The sequence below is a fragment of the Thermobia domestica genome, chromosome 3, assembly GCF_964235325.1.
Source record: "Thermobia domestica chromosome 3, izTheDome1.hap1.1, whole genome shotgun sequence".
NCBI lineage: Eukaryota > Metazoa > Arthropoda > Insecta > Zygentoma > Lepismatidae > Thermobia > Thermobia domestica.
Genome location: NC_137456.1, coordinates 129,394,110 through 129,417,739, shown reverse-complemented (window position 1 = coordinate 129,417,739; position 23,630 = coordinate 129,394,110). Strand labels below are relative to the sequence as shown.

Genomic DNA, 23,630 nt, shown 5'->3' with positions numbered 1-23,630 from the left:
CAAATTTTCAATTCCTGTGCTTGGAATTCACAATAAACACTCTGGCAAGTGATCAAAATTTCGAGGTAGGTCATTGGCAAATGGATTTACAGCGAAAGTAAAAAATCAGTAACGAATGAGGAAATGTTTGTGAAGTTGGTTTTATAACTACATTCTTTTATTTTATTGAGCTGAGATGTTTTAAGAGGAAGAAAGGAAGGATCTTCCATAGGCCGAATAGGAACTATTAGAGGAATAAACTTCCGTCTTCTCAAACATTATTCCTGGAGCTCATTCGTGGCTAAGCAGGTAGCGTACGCACTTTTGGCGTGGGAGACCCGGGTTCGATTCCTGGCGGCAACTCATATGGTTCGGATTCCATGTTAAGTAATAGGTTCCGTCTCATATAGCCTCGCTGCTGAAAGGGACGTTAAGCTCAAGATCAACTTAACTCAAACATTATTCCTCTCAATCAATGTTTACGATCGAATATAGTTTAAAATTTAACCTATAACTGTTCGATGTTTTTAATAAATTATGAAAAATAAATAAAAATGCAGATGATTGTATGCAAGATTTATTGTGATTATTCCTTTCATCGGTAGTACTTAAAAATATTAGTAGTACAAAATAGAACTTTACAGGCGGAAAATATTCGAAAGGAAAACGCCCTTGTACAGGTTAATTTAGATAATGTTAGTAAAAGAAAGAAGTAACAAGCGATAGTCAAGTGCAGCATTGCATTGAGACCTTACGAGCTGTCCCAAAAATAGGACTTAAACATTCCATGCTGTTTCGACTGCCGCAGTAGCAACCACAAAGCTAAAGATTGTGCTTTTATCTTCTGGGCTTGTGTTGAAAGATATTCGCAAAAGTCAATTGATTGTTTTTAATGAATACTTTTTATATCTCTCTTATTTAAGAGAATTAGTTGAGAACTTGATAGACACCCAAATCTAGTTTACTATTTACTTCTTATGCATTCTTGTTAAATTTTGATTGTTTACAATGCAAGAGTGATTGTTGAAATCTACATTAGTGTGTGTATATACTATAGATGCACAGTATAGTACTTTTATGGTGAATGAAAACTATGTGCATAACTAACACACCATATTTGCATTGACCTAGTTATTTGCAAATGGAGCGTCTTTTAGCAAGTGCGTATGAACTTTTCTCAAGCAGTTCTGGAAAAGAAAGGGATCCTGAAGAACCAGATTCAGGTTTGCTGTATATTTTATTGAAATCTTGTTGACTTCGTTGGTAGAAAATACATTTTATTATGTGTTAACTCGAAATATCTGGCATATCTTCAAGATTATTTGTCATGTTTCTAATTTGGATATGTTACGATTTATCGTCACTTAGTAAGAAAAGGGCGTAAAGTGCCAATTAGATTCCACCTTTAGATTTCTTTCATATTTATCTATTACTCAAAGAAGTGGCATTTTCTGTCTTTATAATGTGTTGTTATTGTTGCTGTGTCTGTTTTAATATTTTCAAAACTATTGTTATTGTGATATAAAATATCTTTATTTTGCTCTCCTGTTAGAGTATTAGACCGTTATACGCTGATGCAGAGATTTTACTTCAATTTCAATAGTATCCCCGGTTCTGTATTGTTTGATGTTTTTCCTTGTTTCTCTAGGATGTACAATAGAATTCTAGCTACATACAGTTCAATGACTCAGTAAATGTAAGGGGCCGCGGTGGCTCAGTGGTAGAGCGTTCACCTCTGGTGCTTGGGGTCCCGGGTTCGATCCCAGCCCCCGCCAAGTGAACTTTGTGGTGGACAAACACCGTGTGCGTGGGTTTTCTCGGGGTTCTCCCGTTTCCTCCCACTTTCTTCATTCCACCATTTCATTCATTACTCATCATCACCGTCTCCTTTAGCCTAACCGGCATAACCGTGGGATGTAAAACTCAAAGATTTCATTTCATTTCAGTAAATGTAGTTTGAATACAATCGCTTTATTAACCTTTGCATAATATGTATGTTTTCTTTCTAGACACACACATGTGCTATAGACATTCCCAGACGCTTGTGCAATTTTACATTTAGCTAAAAATATCACTTTGTTTTTAAAAAATAAAACTTCCTAATATGTAGTAAGAATATTTTTTCCGCTGTAATGTGCAGTAAAATATTTTTTCTTCGAAACTGAATACAGAAAACAGAAATCGTCTTATATAGAAAAGAACTCTCGTTTCTTACGCTCTCACAATACATGCGACGATACACAACAACACACTGACTAAGGCTATATGATAAATATATATATAAACACAATCACGTAACAGTTCTAACACAATAACTGTGTCTTCATCGGACTTCCATTCCTGGATATTTGGGAGTTGGTCACCTCTTATATACCTTCCGAAGATCAACTTTTAATTAAGTACCCCTTCATTAAAACGTAACACTTGCATTTTTCCACTTTCACTTGTTCAGCTGCACACTTACCCAATTAAAAATATACCGTTTTGCTGGATACATTCTTGTTATTTAATTATTCTTGTTTATGCACCCTTGTTGATTTGTTCCCTTTCTTTCTCCTTCTTTAAGTAAAATCCTCTCCCATTGTTTATTTATCCTCCGTTTCAATTCATCACCTTGTTTCTTGCCTACATAATTTCCCTGTCTCCTTCCTATTTTCTTTCAATGTCCTGTTCTCTGCTTCTTCCCATATCCTATGGTTTGTCTCAGTCTGATACTTATATATTGTGTTGTTACCCGTTTACAATCTTACGTTATCCTTGTGCTCCTTTATCGTTATTTTGTGTTCTTATATATGTTTATCACATAGCCTTGCTCAGTATGTTGTGTTTAGTTTGACAGTATGGAAACAAGGCCTGATAGAATAAGTATGTGCCAATATTTTTATAATCATGTAGGCAAGTAAGTATTGATAGTTAATATGGTTGAACAAGTGAATCTCAGAGTGAGCATATGAGAAACACAATCTATATGTTGTCCTCAGAGATAGAAAAGAGAGAATGCAGTCAAGTTGGAACGTCAATCAAAATTAAGGTCACTATATTTGATGATGTGACTACTTAGAACTATCTGATAGCTTGACGCTAACTATATTCTTCCATTTTTTTCTTCTGGACAATTTATCATGGTTGAAATGTTTCATTTATTATTATTATTATTATTATTATTATTATTATTATTATTATTATTATTATTATTATTATTATTATTATTATTATTATTATTATTATTATTATTGCTGCTGCTGCTTAGATAGGTATATTCTTAAAAAAATATATGTAGACACATAATGTAGTTCGTGTTCTTCCATATTCTCGTTTCGCCCCACAGTGGTCTCGTGGCTCGAGTTCACGCCTTGGCGCACGTGTTTCAACTTCGATCCCCTATGAGAGAGCATTAAAATTAAACGCGTTACGGTGATTTTGATTTCACCTTAAACTGTAGGTCCATGTTTTATATAGCCTTGATACTGAAAAAAAAACTATAAACTTCAGCAAACAGATTCTCGTTTTGATTTATTTTGTTTTAATTATATACTCTGTACAGTACAATAAGAGAGAAATTTAGTTTTTTAAAGTATATATGCGTTGCGCCTATTAAATAACATTTCGTGTTCTGAAGGAGGTGTTCTTTTCTTCTTTTTTAGGTAGAGAATTTATACAGAAGAATCGCCACGACTCGTTTGCACCGGTGAGAACCAATGTTCAGGCTCATTGGTTTGTCGATGGAGCCTCGTATATGGAAGCTGTGGCAGATGCTCTAGAAAGCGCAAAGGAAGAAATTTTCATCGCTGATTGGTGGCTCAGTCCAGAGATATTTATGAAGAGACCTACCGTTGAAGGAAGTAAATGGAGATTAGATAAAATCCTTGAAAGGAAAGCTGTAAGTATGCAGTAATGTGTTATTTTATTTTAAAAAAAATAATAAAAACAGAAATTGATACTTATTAGTTGTTTTGATGTTGATTAAAATCCTATAACAATTTTTAAAAGAAATAAGCGTGATTCAGAGGATAATGTTAATGAATATGTTGAGCTATGATTCATCTTCTTCCACGTCGAGATATTTAAGTACAGGAATGTTTTCGATGGCAGTTTCCATCATCTTGAGTGGCATTCTTCAAAATATTAACTGCTTCTCTTAATCACGAGATGACTGAATCATGATTCGTAAAAATTTTACTGGTATGATTCCGATGTACTAAACAGTAACCTTCTTACAAGGGATGATCGAAAAAAAAAAAAGTTACGGAGTGTACAACTTCTGAGTTATTCACTGTAACTTAAAAGAGCAGTTCGAGTTAAAAACAAGTTTGGTGCAATAGAAAGAGTAACAAAAAATAAGAGACCCGTATTTTTTTATATCTTGATAGGCCGTCTCGTTCAGCTTCTACAGACATTTGTTTTTGATGAATCGTAAATGCTGACGTCATTGGTGGGATACGCAAGAAACTCAATGTGAGTCAGCAACCACTCCCTTGTACACAGCTGATAAACCTTTAATAGTGCATTGGATTTAATAGATTGTGTTTTGGATTTGTTAGTGGCTCTGTGTTGAATTCTTGAGGGAAGTTTTTGTAAGTTATTTTTCCTGTAGCATTAGTATAAAAAAAAAAGAGTAGAGAGATAGCGGTAATTACGTTTGTTGTGCGAAACAGTGTTTCTTCCAGACATGTTTTTATGGTGGCACTGTCTCCCGGAGCTCTGAGAGATTTCCCCGGAGGAGACCAAAATAATACGTCTATAATGTAATAAACATAATAGTACTGTGTAAAAATAATGTGCCTCTCCGAATACTAAGTGTCCCTTTCTCCCCCCCCCCCCGGATTTTTTTCTGAAAAGAACACTAGTGTGAAGTAGAAAACACGTGTTAGTACAGCTTGTGCTGTGTCTGTGAAGTGAAATAGAAATGCCTAACACCTGCTGTGTTTTCGGTTGTAATTCTTGTGCAATTGAAGCTGAGGACGTAAAGTATCTTTTCTTACGTTTCTAAGTCGTGAGAAATCACCATATCGATATAAATTATGGCTCAAGAAAATCAATGGGAAAAAATGTACCAAATAAAATCACTCGTGTTCCAAACATCTTGAAGAGCCTACCTTCGAGAAGTCAAGTTTACTAAAAGAAAAGTTAATGCCAGTGGCGGATCTAGACTGGGACCGGGGGTCTAGGCCCCCCAGTTTTTGAGTGACAAAATTGATTTAAGCTATTATTTAGATATTTTTGAAAGTTTTTAGGAAACATAATATACATATCATAGTCTGGGTTCTGACTCCCCCCCTCCCCTGAGTTTTTACCGTCTAGATCCACTTTCTGGCTAAAGTCAGGAGAATTATTTACACGCAAGCTGAGAAAGAATGCTGTTCCAAGTATATTATTGAAAGGTTTAAAATCCGAGCCATTGAACAAGCACCGATCTATGTCCAGTTACCAACGTACAAATATCGTACAAGACGCAATTGACGGTTGTAGTCAAGACGAGGCATTAGAGGGTAATAGAGACGATGTCACTCATGATTCTGAAGATACTGCTTTAGAAATAAGCTATACAATGTGAATTAGGGAGTGAAATATACCGGCTTGTAGAAGGAATCAGTGATGATAACTGTTCCTCAAGACATTGATTCATCGTTTAATTTATCTGTATCATGTGACAATGATGATGAAACGGGTGATGAGAGTTGTTCCGCGGACAGCTATGAGAATAAAAGAAGTTTAACCGGTGAAGTGTTTTTTCGTATTTTGGCAAACTTTACAGATCTTATTTCATTTTTGCCTCATATGTTGCGCTCCTGTACATACCTTGAAGCACAAAATTATAGGGTCAGCGTTAAAAATTGCAACAAAACGAAAATGAACATACTTATGTCTGGGAATCAGAAGAATGATTAAAGAAAAGGTACTTACGTGTTGCAGCAATCTCGTCCGCCATCTATTTACATATTGGTTTCGTGTTTTTTTTTTTTTTTTTTTTTTTTTTTTTTTTTTTTTTTTTTTTTTTTTTTGAACGCTGAACTCATGCTTTATAGGATACGTTTTATAATATTATAAAAATGTTTGTACAGCCCACCATCAGATATCATTTTCTACATGCAGATGATATTTGTAAATCTTTGCAGCCAGTTCTGGAAAAGAAAACCGCACTTAGAACGTGCCACCGCACCTCTCACAAACGAAATGCTTGGCACTGTGTAGTATGTATTGTAAGCCTGCTCTCGCTCTTTGCCCACCTATGACGTCATCACAAAATCTTTCTTCCTCTGTTACTTGCTAAGGACTGAACGTATCGCGATCAAACAAACACCATTCCTTTTAGAATTTTCAACTCTACAAATGGAAATAAATTGTAAAAAATGCATTTCTAAGTCGAACTGCTCCTTTAACGAAAATTTATTTGTAGATTAGTAACATGCTTGTCTTGTTGCAATTATGAGGATTTCGGATTCTGACTCTATATACCCGAAAAGCTAACATTTCAAATAGTGACTCGTGTGTTTAATTGGTCAAGAGTAGAAGTGAGGTCAGTGGGGAGGTTCCTGTGGGCCAAAAACGCTACACCTGCTGTGACATTCATAGGCAGATGTGGAAGTGTATAGGAAGAGCTTAATTTCAGCGAAGTAGTGTCTTGCTATCAAAGAAGACCAAATCAGTGTTTTAATGTCAACCCTGGACACAGCAGTAGACCCAGTTCCTTAACCACTGACGTGAACTGTGCTCGTGTGGACAGAAGAACATTATGCTCAATATCAGCTGAGCTTGAATTGATCAGTTGAGCTTTGACTACCATATGGTGTTGGGCAGAACATCGTTTTCAATGCCCTTAAGTATAGGAGAGAGAGAGAGAGAAAGTGAGTGAGTGAGAGAGAGAGAGAGAGTGTGTGTGTGAGTGAGAGAGAGAGAGAGAGTGAGAGAGAGAGAGAGTGAGTAAGTGAGTAAGTAAGTAAATAAGTAAGTAAGTAAGAAAGAAAAAATAATGGGTGCCACGGGTACTATCCGAGAACAATAAGATAGCCAGAATAGCGACATCGCTGAATATCCTGCATCGCTACGCAACGGAGGGGAACAATTTTCTTCAGTGAATAGTGATTGTTGACGAAACAATATCGCATCTGTTCCCTTCATCAAGAAAGCAGACATCCATGGAGTGAAAACATGCATCTTCTCCACGGAAGAAATTCGAAGTAGTTACATCGTCCAGGAACGTTACGTGCAGTGTATTCTTGGTCGTATTAGGTATGCTGATGATGTAAATTTAATAGGGGATGATAGGAGAACAATAGAAAGAAATGCAGAGATTCTATTAAACGCTTGCAAGGACATGGGTTTAGAAGTAAATGCAGAGAAAACTAAATACATGGAAGTGCGTCGGGACCGGAATACAGCAAATTATGGATGCGTTAAAATATTAAATAATACTTTTGATAAAGTGGATAGTTTCAAATATCTAGGATCAATATTAACAGAGGAAAATCATATTCACGAAGAAATTAAATGTCGACTAAAAGCAGGGAATTCGTGTTACTATTCGGTTCAAAATCTCTTGTCGTCGCGAATTCTGTCGAGGAATTTGAAGCTTAAAATATACAAAACGATAATTATGCCTGTTGTTCTGTATGGCTGCAAAACATGGTCACTTACTCTGAGGGAAGAACATAGGCTGAAAGTATTTGAGAACAAGATCCTGAGACGAATATTCGGACCGGGAATGGGGAATGGCGGAAACTTCATAACGAGGAACTACATAATTTATATGGTCCACCCAACATTGTTAGGGTCGTCAAGTCTAGGAGGCTTAGGTGGGCGGGTCATGTAACTAGAATGGAAGAAAGTAGGATCGCTTTCAAAGTCTTAACTGGAAGACCAATCGGAAAACGACCATTAGGAAGACCTAGGCGCAGATGGGAGGACAATATTAAGATGGATCTCGCAGAGATTGGAATACAAAGTAGAAACTGGATGCAGTTAGCTAAGGATAGAAGTCAGTGGAGAGCTTTTGTGAACGCGGCATTGAACCTCCGGGTTCCATAGGCCATAGAGAGAGTTAGTTATTAGGTATGCTACTGATCAATTACTTAAAACGGAGAAACCTTGAGTGCTGAAAGTATTGCAGGACACTTCTGAAGTTGTGGGATGCCATCAGATGAAAACACCCTGGTCGTCTCTGCCGTGGTGTGGTTCTTCTGGATGATGATGGGAGATCCAATTCAGTACCAAAAAATAATAATAATAATAAATAAAATAAAATAAAATAAAATAAAGTATTCAGCATTTACGCTGGGAAGGAGTAGAGTATCCCCCTACAGCCCTGACCTAGCCCCCCAATGACTTTCACCTTTTCTCTGCTCTAATCAGAACTTGGCTGACATTTAATGCCTTACAGTGGCTACGAGAACTTGACTTAGATTTCTGTGCAACCGGTATGGTAAATCTCTACTGTTGTAACAAGTGCTTGAATAAAAAAAAGATGATTACATCGAAGACTAGTGTTAAGTGCGCTCTTCCATCATATTGTTAATTTTCCAGTTATGTTTCACAGGCTGTGTAACTTTTTTTTCAATTATCCCTCATAATTAAATAGAAGTGCAAATGAATCAATGGAATAATTTGTAACAAATAAAACGTCTTCCAAATATCTAAACATTTAGGACTACTCAATAAAGTCAATTTAATAGTTCTTGTAAGAAGTATCCGATAAAATGTTATTACGTTTTACAAAGGATGTTAAACGCATGAGAGGCGTGAAAACTCCTACGTATAAAGTTTCAATAGTCATTGGTATTAATTTTCATTTAACATTTTCCGTTAAACAACAGGTATTCAGTTCTGTGGAACCGGTAAATATTTAAACTAAGCAGTTAGTTCGTAACACGTTCAGTCCGACATCTGACAGTAATGAAGAAGCTATGCTTTTGGAAAATCCCGATGTGAGACACTGGTGGCGCATGCCATTCTTCCTTCATCATATTCAAAATATCGTATTCAATCTACATACTTAACACAGTGCAATAACATAGAAAGTCCGTAACACTGTTCTACTTTTCTAACTAAAAACCAAAGGTAACATATAGCCACGAATAAAGATCGTGTACAACCGGTGGCGCACGTCAGGCTGAACGTGTTAAAGATTTTGAAGAGCGTTATAACGAATCTGGCTAACACCAAGAAAAATAATTAAGAGAAACTGTTTTGAAGAACGTCGCTGAATATGATGGAAGCTACGATTGAAAATGTTGCGGTAATTAAATATCTCAAGCTCGATGTATAATAATATCAGTCAATAGAATTCTTCTGAAGGGAAAAAGTACAATGAGGGGGGAAAATGATTCCCACATCCGTAATTTTCGGTGACCAATTAATCCACTTAAACCTATACTGCGTGCATCGAAAGGTCTGTCTTCCTTACCAGTGATGAAATTCTCTGGTATCCCGTCCGACTAACTTTATCCCGTCTAGTCTCTTCTCATCTAATAAAAAAGAAAGAAAGAAAAAAAAAGTTTCCAATTTTCATTAGTCTATCGATCGCACACCTCAGAACCTGATCATCAAAATATCGTAATCTCTCCTGAAATTGAATTCTATCAACGACAGATCAAGTTGATCGAGCGGCCTGTAAGCCATAGAACAGAAAGGTATCTACGGTACCTATCGGATCAATTAATAGAGAGACCTGGAAGTACTACCTAATAATGGAAGTTTCCTCTTCCCTTCCTCCAAGGATAATCAAGTCGATATACATTTGGGAAAGATTAAAACCTTATTTATGTGTATGTTGAACTCCTTACCCAATGTATCTGTCTTGATTTGGACAACTTTTTTCTTTTACAGTGCTGATTTGAATATTGCAATACAATTTACATTTGACGACAATGTTCTTGTCTTTCTGTTCCACAAATTCATACGTCTGTCAAAAAAAGCTTGCTACCACAAGTAATATATATATATATATATATATATATATATATATATATATATGTTTTCTCATTATTTTCAATTTCCTCTCTGTATGGCTTGGCTGTTTGGATGATAGCTTTTCAAATAAAGCAATGCTTGTATTGTCAGGTACATGTGTAAGAATATTTGATATTTCTTTCTTTCAAATTCACTACTTCATCCTTCAAAACATACACATATTGATCAAACGAAAGGTATAAGACAATTTTAACACGATGCATAAATGATAAATTGTGACTAACGAGTATAGTGTTTAAAGAATCATTTGCAGTGCTATTTTATAATTGCTGAATTTGAAAAATTTTTCTTTCTTCCAGAAAGAAGGGGTGAAGGTATGTGTCTTATTGTACAAAGAAGTGGAAATGGCTTTGGGAATTAACAGCTACTATAGCAAACAGAAACTCGTGGAGAAACACGAAAATATAAAAGTAAGTAATTTTATGTTTCAAACTTCTAAAATTATGTGTTTAGAACTGTTTTTAACTTTTTACGAGGGTTGGCTAAGAAGTATGTAGTGTCACTTAGAAATAGGGGAAACGTTGTGATAGCAAGTTGTTCTTTTTAGCAGCATAGACCTCGTGCAGTTCTACGAATTCTTCTCTCCACTTTTTTCCTGCTGAGTAGAACCTATCCAAGCTGCATATCCCCATATCCAAATATGTTTCCAAGTATTGATGACGTCATCGGGTTTCAACAAGGTTTTCCTCTCTCTCTCTCTTTCTTTCTTTCTTTCTCTCTAAATTCATGTTATGCTTACTTGCGTATATAATCTAGTTGCATCAGATTTGGTAAACAAGCGAGAAGAGTTAGAAGTCACAGTCGTATATAGCTGGTCTGACCATACTGAATTTGTGAGCTAGCAAAATCAGTTAACATTTCAAGCATTTTTTAAAAAAATCAAATTGTTTGAAAGATAAGCATAGTACTCGACTGTTGCGGCTTCACTCTTTCGAAGTAATTTAGCTAACAAAAGCACGTTTCACATCCCAAAAAATTGGCACCATGATCAACCAGCGGATAGAATGACCTTTAGCTTCTGTAGGAGAGAAAGGAGGGTGACTTAACTGCATGGATTGTCGATAGTAAAAATAGTGAACCGATACCTCCATCCATAGTTGATTATTACCCCTTCCCCGTTCCCGCCAAGAAATGTCAGGACCATATTTAAACAATGTTAAATTTTGTTTTTTCAGTTGCCTTTCTCTTTACTGCAGATCAACAGCCAATAATCTTAGGAGTCAGCGTGAAGATACTTTATACACACCAAGAATTTTATTAAAGATGTGATTAACGTTTATCAGAGCATCATATCGTGATAGCATCAACTGCAATTCCTCTATTCAACCGTTATAGTGTATTACCATGTCGTGCATTTCCTCTACAGTTCTATTTGTTGTTGCAGTACGTAGTCGTTCAGAACCGATTCATTCTCCAGCATATATTTTCCGTGTTTGAACTTGGTTACCTATTTTCGAATTGCAATATAAGACGGAGCATGTGTGCCCACGGACCTCCTTTAGTGTCATTCTGTTTTAATGCGAGTGACGGACCACAGCTTAGTTTAATTATTTTTACTTTCGTTTCGCTGAGTATATCTACACCATCAATTCATTCATCTGCGAAGCAAAAAAAAATGTTTAAACGTTTTCGAGTCCAGTTATAAAATATTATTGCGATAAATTTGTTTTACTGCTCTTTATGTCTCCTTTCTGATTAGGCTAGGAAGTTTTCATCCAGCTTCCCCTTCATTTATGAATTTATACAAGAATATTGTTAAGCTCTAAATGTAAAAAAGTATATAGAATGATAGCTTCCTCTTTAAACTCCCAATATTTTCTTGTATTTTTCAAATCATCGATCAGTTGTGTTCTTCCTATTCCTCACTTTCCTTCCATCTTTCCCTCTTTGTCGGCATGAAGAAGACAATTTCTTCGCAAGAATGTCCAATCCAGTTGGCCTTCCTCCAAGAGATGCTACTTAAAATCGTCCTCTTATCTCTTACCTGTTTTAATTAAAACGTCTTTGTTTGGTACTCTTTCCGTCCATTTTATCTTCTCCATCTTTCTCCAATATCACATTTCGCAGTTTTCTAAATATTTCTTCTCTAACTTCCGTAATGTCCATGTCTGAACGATATAGTCCAGTACTCCATATATAGCACTTCACCAGTTCCTTCGTTTGTCCAATATTAAGCCGCTAATTAAGAGTGGTCTTGTGGAATGTCTCTTTTGCTACGGCAATTCTTGACCTTATCTCTTTGGTGCAGTAATAGTCTCTCGTCAAAATACTTCCCAGATGTTTGCAATGGTCTACCTCTTCTGTTCTACTCTGACCTGCAATGACGCGTTCCCACGAGATATTCTCATGACTTTCGATTTTTCGACATTGATTTCCATTTCATATTATTTCCTAGTGTCAACTATTTTGTCCATAATCTCGTGTAGTTCTTCTTCGTTCTAGCTATAATGACCGTATAATCTGCATGCCTGACATTGATAATGATCTCCCCTCCAATCTTGAAATCTCTAATTCCCATTAATGCTTCCTTCATTAAACATGCATTATAAACAGGTTGCGAATGAGTCGTCGAACTCTCCAATTTCCCGCGATTTCCTTAAGTATTTTTAATATTTCGTTAAGTATTCAATTGGCTCGGTCGAAAGTTTTTTTGCCATTCGATGAGGCACAAACACAACTCTTATTTTACGTCAGGAATTCGTTCTGATATAATTGTCATTAATCCAATAGCATCTCTGATGCCTTTTCCTTTCCGGAATCCAAATTGATCTTCCTTCAAGGATTACAAGGAAGAAATTAAAACGTTTTTCTCTATTTTTCAAACTGCGCATGAGCTTTTGCACTCACCCATATACTAGGTAATTTTGTTCAGCTCATTGTGGTCGATTGGTGCAGGTCTCATCTTCGGCTTTTTTTTTTTTTTTTTTTCGTTAAACATTAAGAATATTACATAATATCTATCCTTGGACTTTTTTTTTTTTTTTTTTTTTTTTTTTTTTGTTCTTTCGTTTTACTAATAATATTTGTAGAGTATCTATCTATCTTTGTTGGATGGGATTTTGATTGAAAAGATAATTGTTTCAACGATAAACAAACATTGTTTATACATAATTTTATTTTTTTAGCTATGCAACATAGATGTGAATACGTATAGCTTTGCTAGATAAAATTTCATTGAAAATTATCACTGTATTGCAAGCGGTGATAATAATTAGAAATAATGTACTCGTAATAACGTACTAGAAATAACGTACTAATTAGCATTTTACTCGCGTTATTTCATTGAAAATATACATATTCAGTATGCCACTCGGTGAGATAATCATAAGTAAACTCGAAAAGTACTCATGCTATTTTTTCTTGTTTTACGCATTTACTTAACACCATCAGTCGTCGAATTTTCTCATCCTACATCCTCCACTGGTAGTTTCGTTAAGACAACGGTAACAAAATAAAATGGTTGTGAGAGGATGAATAGCAATTAATTACACAGGTAATAACTGTTAGATTATCATATACATGTATACAGTGATACGAATCTAATACATACCTTAGAATACGACCTTCATCTGTTCCAGAAACCTGTTTTAGTTCCAAATTGTTCATTTTCTAAGACAATATTATCCCTCTAGAATAATAGAAATTGGATTAAATCATTCCTGGATCTCATGAACTCGAATTCTCAAAATGATTTTTACACTGGATTGTAAGGTAAATAGTAGTATTAACAAATAATAATAATAATACTTGAAAAAATAAATTTTTGCATCCACGGCGAGCACTATAAGTTAGCAGTGAACATGAGATGCTTTCACTACAGCTTCCGACAACGAACTGAACGACAAAGCGTATGGGTGGTTTGCTTGCAGTCGAACTAGGTAAGTGGTGATTGGTGTACAGGCGTGTAAGCTAAGGTTACCCAGGTTCTGTTCTCTACACTGTCGCAATTTCCAGTCTTCGAATGTCATTTATACACTAATATACTACACGATAACTTATAAATAAACATAAGTATCTTGGTGACTCTAGTGTAGATATCTCCGCAGTGAAAAAATATTTTGCCTATGAGCTTCTTTCGTGGTTGTTGACAATAAAGAAAGTGTCAGCAGTGTTGTGTTGTTTCAATTTCTATCCAGAGTGTCCATTTCGAAGTTTTCGTAGTCAATCCACTATGTTATGGATTGGTCCATAAATCTGTAATACTATAGAAAAGAGCAAGGTGAATACCTTTTAAAATATACAAGCTTAATAAATATGTGTTCATTATTTTAGGTTTTACGGCATCCAGATCATGTCAAAGCAGGTGTATTTTTCTGGGCTCATCACGAAAAAATAGTTGTTGTGGACCAATTGTACGCATTTGTGGGTGGTATTGATCTTTGCTATGGCCGTTGGGATGATCATAAGCACAGGTATTATATTATGTGTATCTGCTACTGTGAACTGGTGGTTTTATCATAGTTTAGTAGTAGAGTGCTTATCCTTAATCCATATTAGACTTATAAAAAAAATTAAAAAGAAACCATAGGCTTTCTCAGGGACACTCCCGTTTCTTAGTATACCATTGATTATTTAATGATTCATTTGCATCTATCGATACTGTAGAAGGCATAATCGTGAGATTTTAAAGGTAAGTTTTTTTTTTTTTTTTTTTTTTTTTTTTTTTTTTTTTTTTTTTTTTTTTTTTTTTTTAATATTTGGTGGACATTACATTTAAATAAGAAAAGTAAGAAGTTCCATTCACAATGATTGTGTATTCTTAAAAACTTCTTAACAAAAGTGATTGTGTTAATGTATCAGAGGATCGGTTTGCTGTAAGGTTTCTGTAAATATGTATGGTTAATGTTTATTTTATTTTTTGATGGTTTAATTTTATCCGTAGAGGCAGAGCTTAATATAATGTTCAGTACCATTATATTGTTTCTTTTTAACGTTCATATACTCATCTATCAATGTCTCTAGTAGAAATAGTTGTTTTACCTGTCTTGTATATGCCTGAATTGCTGAGTAACATAATAAGAATGCTTTTGGGACATTTACTGGATCAAATTAAGTAAATTAAAATTCATAGTTATCTAAAATGAATTGAAATTTGTTACAAAACAATGACATAATATAACTTCTCAATTAATGGAATATTAGATTATCTCCAGTTGTTTCCTTTTTCAGACTAGTAGATTTGGGAAGTGTTACAAAGAGGTCACAGGCTTATCTACCCGTCCAAAAATTGAAGACATCGAGTAGACCTGGAGGTGAGCCAACGCCAAAAACCCTCTTGCAACTGGCTCAGGCTAGCAACACCGTTACTGTGGGCGTCGTGCAGACTGTTTTACAGAACGAAGTAGAGGAAGAAGCTGTCAGGTGAGATTGACATTATTTTAACGTAATAATGTGTGTGAGATAATAATAATACTAGTTTCATTTGTTAGTTGTTTGGATTGAAGTTTAGGGTCTCTTTCAGCAGCGACGCTATATGAGACGTAGATGTACAATTTAACATGGAATCCGAACCGCATGAGGTCTCACGAGGAATCGAATCCGGACCTCCCAAACCAAAATGTGTACGCTAACCATATAGCTCGAGAATATTCAATATCTGTTTCACATATAGTAGTAAATAGAAAAACTGTGGTCATTTTTATTGAACTAACCTTTTCAGCATGTAAGATGTATATTGGATGCGTACTAAAAGTATAATGTTTCTGGTAACATATAACTACATTATTTGTTCGTAATTCTAAAGGTGAATAACATAGGTCGTATCTTGCAGTAACTGCTCTACAAATTATAGTACACTCACGCCATCAACACATCAATGTACTAACTACTTGTGAAGTAGCAATAAGGTCGTTGTTATTATTATTGGTAGTAATTGCGTCCAGCTTTCGGACCGCTATATAGATTCGAATCGCTTATTCAAAAGTTGTGCGTCCCCATGGTATGTTCAGGTATCATTGATTGAGCAATATTCTTAGTGTAGTATAGGTTTCGTTGGTTTATTTCAGTTTCCTTCTAATTCATTCTTTCACTGACTATCTTACTATCATTCATTCGTATTTCTCATTCATTAATTGATTGCATGTTTAAAGACTTAGCACCCGTTTTTAGTACCGAATTATATAAAGCTATATCTATTGCTTAAGATTAGATCCGAAGAACTGCTACTCGGGGGCTCTATCCAAAGCTTTGTGCCACTACTGGTTTCGTATTTTTCATGATTCCTTAGCTTATGGAACAGGATGCAAGACGTTTGAGTATATTCATTATTTGCATGCATGTAATTTATATGATTATATTGGATTAACTTACTTTTAAATTAAATGTATTTGTCACACCTGTTTGCTATTTATACATTTCATTTATAGTTTTAATTGCAATCTTATTCTGTATGATCTGTTTGTAGCCCAGCTGAAGTTATAGTAGAAACTGCAGACGAGGAGGAAATAATTCCTGAACCCATATCCGAAGATGCAGTAGAATTATATCCAACGTTAGAGAGCATGAAGGCCGACACGCCAGAAGTCCCCCGTCGTTCCATTCTCGACCGTGTAATGAGTGTGCGATTGCCAGGGAAAGAGTGGTTCTCGAGTTCTTATGAAAGGGCTGACGAAGAAAGTGATGTAGAAAACGAAACGGAAGCAGATGGCGCAGTTGCCAAGAAAACGGAAGAAGAAATGTAAGTTAATTATACAGTACATATATATTACTTCTGAATTCTTATTTTTTTTTTTTCTGTTATTCTTTTGCTGATTAAAGAACAAACTTTGTTCTAATGTTTACAGGACACACAATTACTGCAACATTGAACTGTAGGTCAAAAACAAATGGGAGACTGGGTTTAAATTGCTGAAAGCATAACTTACTAATACAAAAAGTAAGGTGCAGATAGAAAACATCATCATTCATTGACAATTCACAACCTTGAAAAAAGAAAACTTTTTATGGGCCTTACTTTTTAACTTAAATTTAGAGAAAATTAAAAATAATAATAATAGAAAGCTGAACTTGACTAGTTTTAATCAGTTGCTAGTATATGTTGATTTCGTAGATAATACAAGGTTTTAATAAACTAGACCGAGAAACTGTAAGAGAGTATTCGTCTCACCAAAATAAGAAAGAAAAAAATCCCTATGGATCTTTGGGAAAAAATGCATAGTTTCAAAATTAGGACTGTCCAAACGCTTAAAAGAGTACATCCCAGCACGGTTGTTCCGAACACGAAAACAATTGAGCTGTCGATTTATAACACTTCGGACTTGACCGCCGATGAATCCTTGTTCTCTGGCGTCAGATCTTAATTTAGAACGTATCTTTGCGTCCAAGCATGTCTGAGAATCCCTTATGCCTTACTTGCGCACTCATTGCATATTGCAGAGACATTCATCTTTGGATAGCGTATATGTAGCCTCCTTTATGCCCTCATGGACCGTGAACTTCATTGTTCTTCGCGTTCGAAATAATATGTATTGCGATGTATTTTTTCACGTTTTTGGACGGGTCTAGCTCCGAAACTTCTTCCCACAGATTCAAAGGAACTTCTTTACTTATTTTGACATGAGGAATCACGTCTTACGGTTTTTCGATCTAGTTCATTAACACCCTGTATAGATAATAGAGCAATGCAAGGAGTTTAGAACAGCTTCCTAAGAAATTAGTCTAGAAGCAAATGTTGTAAGTAAGCTCAATCATATGGTAGCAAATGACAATCGTACGAACAGTTATTGGAAATATTGTAGCCAATAACAATTTAGAAGAGGTGAATTATTTTAAGTACTTAGATAATTATAACTAACAAGAACGAAGATTACCAGGAAATAAAAAGCAAATTAAGCCGAGAATTATCAGCTTTTAGACTATGAAAATCCTATTGACGTGATTGTTATTAAATGGAAAGTTATTAAAGTGAAAGTTATTAAAGGAAAAGTTAAGAGTCGCTGAATTTTTAGAGGCGGAGACGGAATAAAGGGCTTTGTTACGACTTTACAGCTATTATGAATGATTAAAAACTGCTACAAATCTTAGAGGACTGGTCTGTCATTTTAATTTTGTCTTTGTGTCCTGCAGTAGAATTTGCACACAATCTGCATTATCGCCATGCGATATGCTAAACTCGCGCATATGAAGGTAACAATATGCTTTATACTGTTTATTTTTAACTGGATTAATCACCTTACAACTTTCTTCCCACTTCTTTCTGGTAAATTCACAAGTACTTTGCTTTCTTTTTTGATGAGGTTTTGACAGTTATTCTTTTATAATGCAGGAGATGTGAGCTTCCGTGGTAAATCAAATCGGGAGAAAAATTGTGCCAAATACATGACCTCCCGTGTAATATGAGAAAGTTGACAGTTCAGTGAAAGTGTAGTTTTCTATTTTTTGTACATTGTAGATGTAAAAGTTCAGCACCAGAGAAGAATGCAGGTTAAGGCTTGTCAGCAACAATGTCGACAATCCATAACCTGCATTCTAAATTTTAGAAGTGTTATTGATATTAGGCAGCTTTCTTCATTCTCTGTTTCTGTGTCAAATATTATTGTCAAGTATATTGTATTCACATTTCTGTGTCAATAAGCATTATAATATGTTTCATATGTAAAACATAGGTATATTTTATCCTCGTGATCTTGAATGAACTATAACCAAATGAGCAGCCACTATTAACCATTCTTTAGAACTCGTAGATGCAAAACCCAAACATATTGCAATATTATCAGAAACACTTAACTGGATGTGTATTAAAGCCTGACATTTAGATAACGTCACAGTTCACTTCCTTGCTTCGAAATACTGTCTGGGAATTTAAATTCTATGTACCATAAATAAAGGAATAAAAGGAAGCAAAGCATATTTTAGTAAATCTTTTCATGCATGATAACAGCGACATTTTGCAATACTCTTCGGTGAATTTTGTTGCTATAGTGTTGCTCTATTTTCATACTAACAAGGAACGGACATGAACGTATCGTCCGGACATCCGAATCAAACCTAGTTCATTCGATAAACATAACAAATATATGTTCATGCACAAAAAAATTAGGTGCTATGGACAAAGCAACGGAGTAAGTCCCTGGAGCCCATTAAGCCTGTTAGTATAAAGAAGATCGTAGACTCGGAGTGAAATAGCTATTGCATCAACACTTCACTGGAAGGTCATGGTTTATGGTTTATTCTCTTCAGCATGAAACAAGCTTGCCAGAGGTGCTGTGTATTGGGGCCCATAACGTACTTGAACAAGGACAATTGGGAGAATGTCTGGAAAATTCCCTCCAGAAATCCCTCCTATCAACTTTGGACCCCTCTGGAGTGGCCCCGGGTAAAAGCACGTAATCCAAATGTGTATCTAAAAATACTATGGGGAATAAGAAATGGGTGTACCAATTTTTATATTGATAAACAGAATAGGTATGAGAGAAAAGTGTGTATTGGTATACAAGCTTTTCCCTTATATCTATTCCAATGTATGTTCTCTATACTTTGCAGAGAGAGAGAGAGGAGTTGAATTGAGTTGATTTTGAGTTTAACGTCCCTTTCAGCAGCGAGACTATATAAGACGGGACCAACTGATTAACGTGGAATCCGAACTACATGAGCTCCCGCTGGAAATCGAAGCCAGGTCTTCCATGCCAAAAGCGCGTATGCTAACCGCTTAGTAACGAAGGAGCTCGCAGAGAAAGAGAGAAACACTGTAAAATTTTAATTCCCCACTTGAAATACCAGAAAATTTTCCGGTTTTCGAAAGCTAATTGGAAAATTATAATTTGTTGCTGACTAACTTTCCTCTACAAAAATTCAATTTTGTAGCTCTATGTGCAGTTAAATATAGTGGAAAATTTTCTACCTAACATCACTATACAAAATCCTAACATCAATATCCAAAATTCTCCGGCTTATAAAAAGTTTTTTTCCACTTGTTTCTACATCGTGGTGAAAATTTTCCGATTCGTGAAAATTTTTTTCACTTGTTTCTACAGAACAATAAAACTTTCCGATTCACAAAAAGTTGCTTTACTTTTTGCTTCAAAATGATGAAAATTTTCCGACTCATAAAAAGTTTAATTTTTCCATATAAGAGAAAATACTTCGATTCATGAAAAATTGTTTCATTTGTTCCTACATAGTACTGAAAATTGTCTGAGCCATGAAAATTTTCAGATTCTTTAAACGATCTTTCACTTTTTAACATTTCTATACATGAATTCAACCAATTTTATGATTGCTGAGGAATTGTTACTTGATTACTGATATTTGTTAAGAACGGAAAATTTTCTGGAAAAATATAGCGGAAAATGTTCCGAAATGGAAAATTTTCCACCTCACATCATTATTTGTATGTAACATCTTTTCTGTACCATGATCCATTGAAAAGATTGGTGCTTTTTTTTATAAAGAAGTTTTTAGTTTTACTTCAATATATATTACTTCCTTATATATTCCTTTTTATATTTACTTTACCTTGTGTCTGTCAATCCGGGAGTCGAAAAATCTCGAGAACTGCTTGATGAATCAGAATGAATTTTGGCCAGGATGTAGAGGTCAAAAAAAAGTTCGTTGATGGAAGTATCTACGGTCTCAACGTTGATCATCATAGACCAAAAACTAATAGATAGCTAGAAGCGGTTTTCTGCAATCGATTAAGTGTTCCAAAAATAAATTTTATCTCCATTCTTCCTCTCTACTAAAAAGTAGTGGAAGCGACAATAATCCACTACAACTTTTGATTTCAATGTTGATCTTAATAGTTCAAAACGATAAGAAAGAGCGAGAAGCGGTTTCTTGGAATCGATTAAACATTCTAAGAATAGATATCATGTTTCTTAATCCTATATCACACTGAAAGAGGCAAAAATCAATCATTTCTGGTTTTAACGTTGACGGCTATAGAGTAGAAACGGTAATAGATAGCGAGAAGCATTCGATTTGATTTTCTTTAACCGGAAGTGGCAGAAATGAACCATTTCCGGTTTAACATCGCTATAGAGTAAAAACGGTAATTGATGGCAAGAAGTGGTCTTCTGCAATCGATTAAGTGTCCCAAGAACATACCATCTCCACTAAATACGAAAGTGATAGAAATCTGCTCCCACTTCCGTTTTCAATATTGACAAAATATTATACATGCAAACCAAACTTCTTCACGTGTTGTACACATGACACTACTACCTTTATAGAGCTATAGGGAAGTACATGTAGAAGAGATGGCTATAAAACACAGTTTTCGTATATGTAGATATAACTGTTCCCTATATTGGATGGTTAATTCGAGTGCGTTGATGTATATGGTCTGATTTGATTCACTGTGATTGTACATAACTTTTGGCGTTGTTTTAGCATCGTGGGCAGATAATGAGCTCTATCTGAACTAAAAGTTCTTTGTTATTTTTATTTTTTATTTATGAATAAGTCTGGTTTCTGATAGTAATTAAGAGATGGCGAGCTCCGGTTTAGAATGCCAGAAATAACGACTTTTGGATCAATGTGCTGACCATACGTCACGGAACCAAAAGGCATATGGCCTTTCAGCACTAGAGAGTTAAGTTTAAAAAGAGGAAAATAATCTGTCAATATTGAAAGTTCTTTAAAGATTTTTTTAAAAAAAGGAAAGAAAAAAAAAGAAAAAGAAAGAAATATTCCGTTTTTACTCTCCTAAGTGTGGTAAGTAACGATTACACTATTGTATATACACACGAACACACTCGTCTGTTTGTTTATTTCTAGAATATGAAGAGATGAGATATAACTGAAATGTATATTAAAATATGTCCTTCTCTGTTTAGCATAGAAGAAAAGGAAACACCGCTAGAAAATATTCCTGCAGCAGATGCTGAAGATGAAGATCTTGCGAAGGATGAGGACCCTTCAGTGGGCGAACTAACAGGATCAGCAAAACTTTGGATAGGAAAAGATTACTGCAACTTCATTGTGAAAGATTTTGCTAATTTGGATGACCCATACCGAGGTAACTAGAATTTCAGTATTTTTCAAATATCCACATGTTTAAGTGTGATTGGGTGTTGTTTCCTTGTTGGGCTGTTATAATTTTTCTTGTCTCAAAACTCACTTTTTCTTTCTTTCGCAACCAGATCACAAACTCATTGATTACCTGAGAATTGTTTATATTCGTGTTTAACAAAAGTAGTGATACAATTTTAAGTTAGTAAGACTCGTGTAGTAGAATAATAACTAGTGCATACACTTAGAAATAAATGTATGAAACAAACATTTGATTAGGCAGGACTTAAAGAGAGAGAGAGAGAGAGAGAGAGGAGAGTGTTTTTGATAAATCAAAATACACATCAGGAAAGACTTTCTACGAAAATGCATTATCGCTGATACTTTTCATTAATATCAAGTGCATTTAATATTTGTCAGCATTTTAAAAGTATCCCTGTGGAATTGTCATGGCTCTTGTGGTATTCTAAGAAATACAAAGACGGTATTTCAGACGTAGTAAATGTCGGCTTTGATACCTTTAGAATCCGACTTTCTACCTTATACTATGAATAAATATAAATCTAGGGAACTTCTTTAAACGCAGAAGTTGGTTTGAATACAGTTAGAAAGGTTATAATTTAATATTAAAATTACTCATTTTATATTCGTTATATTTAAAGAAAAATCAGTTTCTAGGCTCATATAGCCTGTGTAGGAAATATTAAAATTACCAATTATCAATTTGTAAAGAGAGAGAATATTTACTTCCTCTTTATATTTGAAACTGTGTGGTAGAATAACTATGTTGGGTCGAAACTAAAGCTATTTCACTAATTCAAAGCTTAGTTGCTGAACAAACATCAAATTTAAATACCATAGATTTTTTTTTTTTTTTTTTTTTTTTACATACATAAAATGTTTTATTTGAATGAATATTCAGTTCCTCAATGTATACGAAGATAGAATTGCTGAATAAGGTTAAAATACTATAAAAAGTAGAAATAATTTATTTGTAGAAACAAGAAGGGGTGGTATATTATAATGCAAGATGTTCAAAGTTTTATTTTCGTTATAATCCAACGTGAAGTTATGGAAAGTAACATTTGACATAAGAATGTCTGATCAGGGTAAATAAAATCAATATTGTGAAGTAAATCGCATTTTATTGGCGACGTGTCACTGGAACGCATAATAGTCGATAATGAATTTATTGCAAAAAATATTATTACTTTCAACCATAGTAGAGATACCAGCTATCACAACAAAGTTAAACTGTTCTCGCGAGGACTAATCGTATTTCAGGTTGTTTTTGGAAGTAAGGCTATGTAAATAATTGATTGAGATGTTTTAAACTAAACCACGAATATCTCATAAGTAGATTTATACTTATTCTTGGGTTCTCGTGTTCTCCTTGTTGCGGACAACATGGTGTCTGTGGGTTTCCTCAAGGTTCTTCCGTTTCGTCCCACATTCTCATTCCATTAATTCTCTCAATTATTAAGTTTCATTTAATCATCAGTTTCTTTTAACCTAAAGAGCATAACTGTGGGACGTTATATTAAAGATTCCTTTTTTTTCGTACCCTTTCCTCTATATGAAAATTACGTACCACTTGGTAATTGTTTGCAAGGAACGCATATTATTTATTAATGAAAATGAACTATCCTTTTTGTGTTGAGTTGTAAGTTTCTGCTGATTATTTCGAATACATATGCTGCAGCCTTCGCAAGAGCATACAATTTAGATGGGTTAAG

At 34.8% G+C, this 23,630-nt stretch overlaps 1 protein-coding gene across 2 annotated transcripts in view; it reads left to right on the top strand.

Moving 5' to 3' along the window:
• Pld (Phospholipase D) overlaps window positions 1-23,630 on the top strand; it is a 96,167-nt gene that overhangs the window by 31,286 nt on the left and 41,251 nt on the right. For both annotated transcript variants that reach the window (XM_081751687.1, XM_081751688.1), the window contains 6 exons: window positions 3,624-3,859; window positions 10,245-10,355; window positions 14,218-14,357; window positions 15,115-15,306; window positions 16,349-16,621; window positions 21,720-21,901. In XM_081751687.1, coding sequence (XP_081607813.1) covers window positions 3,624-3,859; window positions 10,245-10,355; window positions 14,218-14,357; window positions 15,115-15,306; window positions 16,349-16,621; window positions 21,720-21,901 — 1,134 coding nt within the window. The remainder of the gene's footprint in view (window positions 1-3,623; window positions 3,860-10,244; window positions 10,356-14,217; window positions 14,358-15,114; window positions 15,307-16,348; window positions 16,622-21,719; window positions 21,902-23,630) is intronic.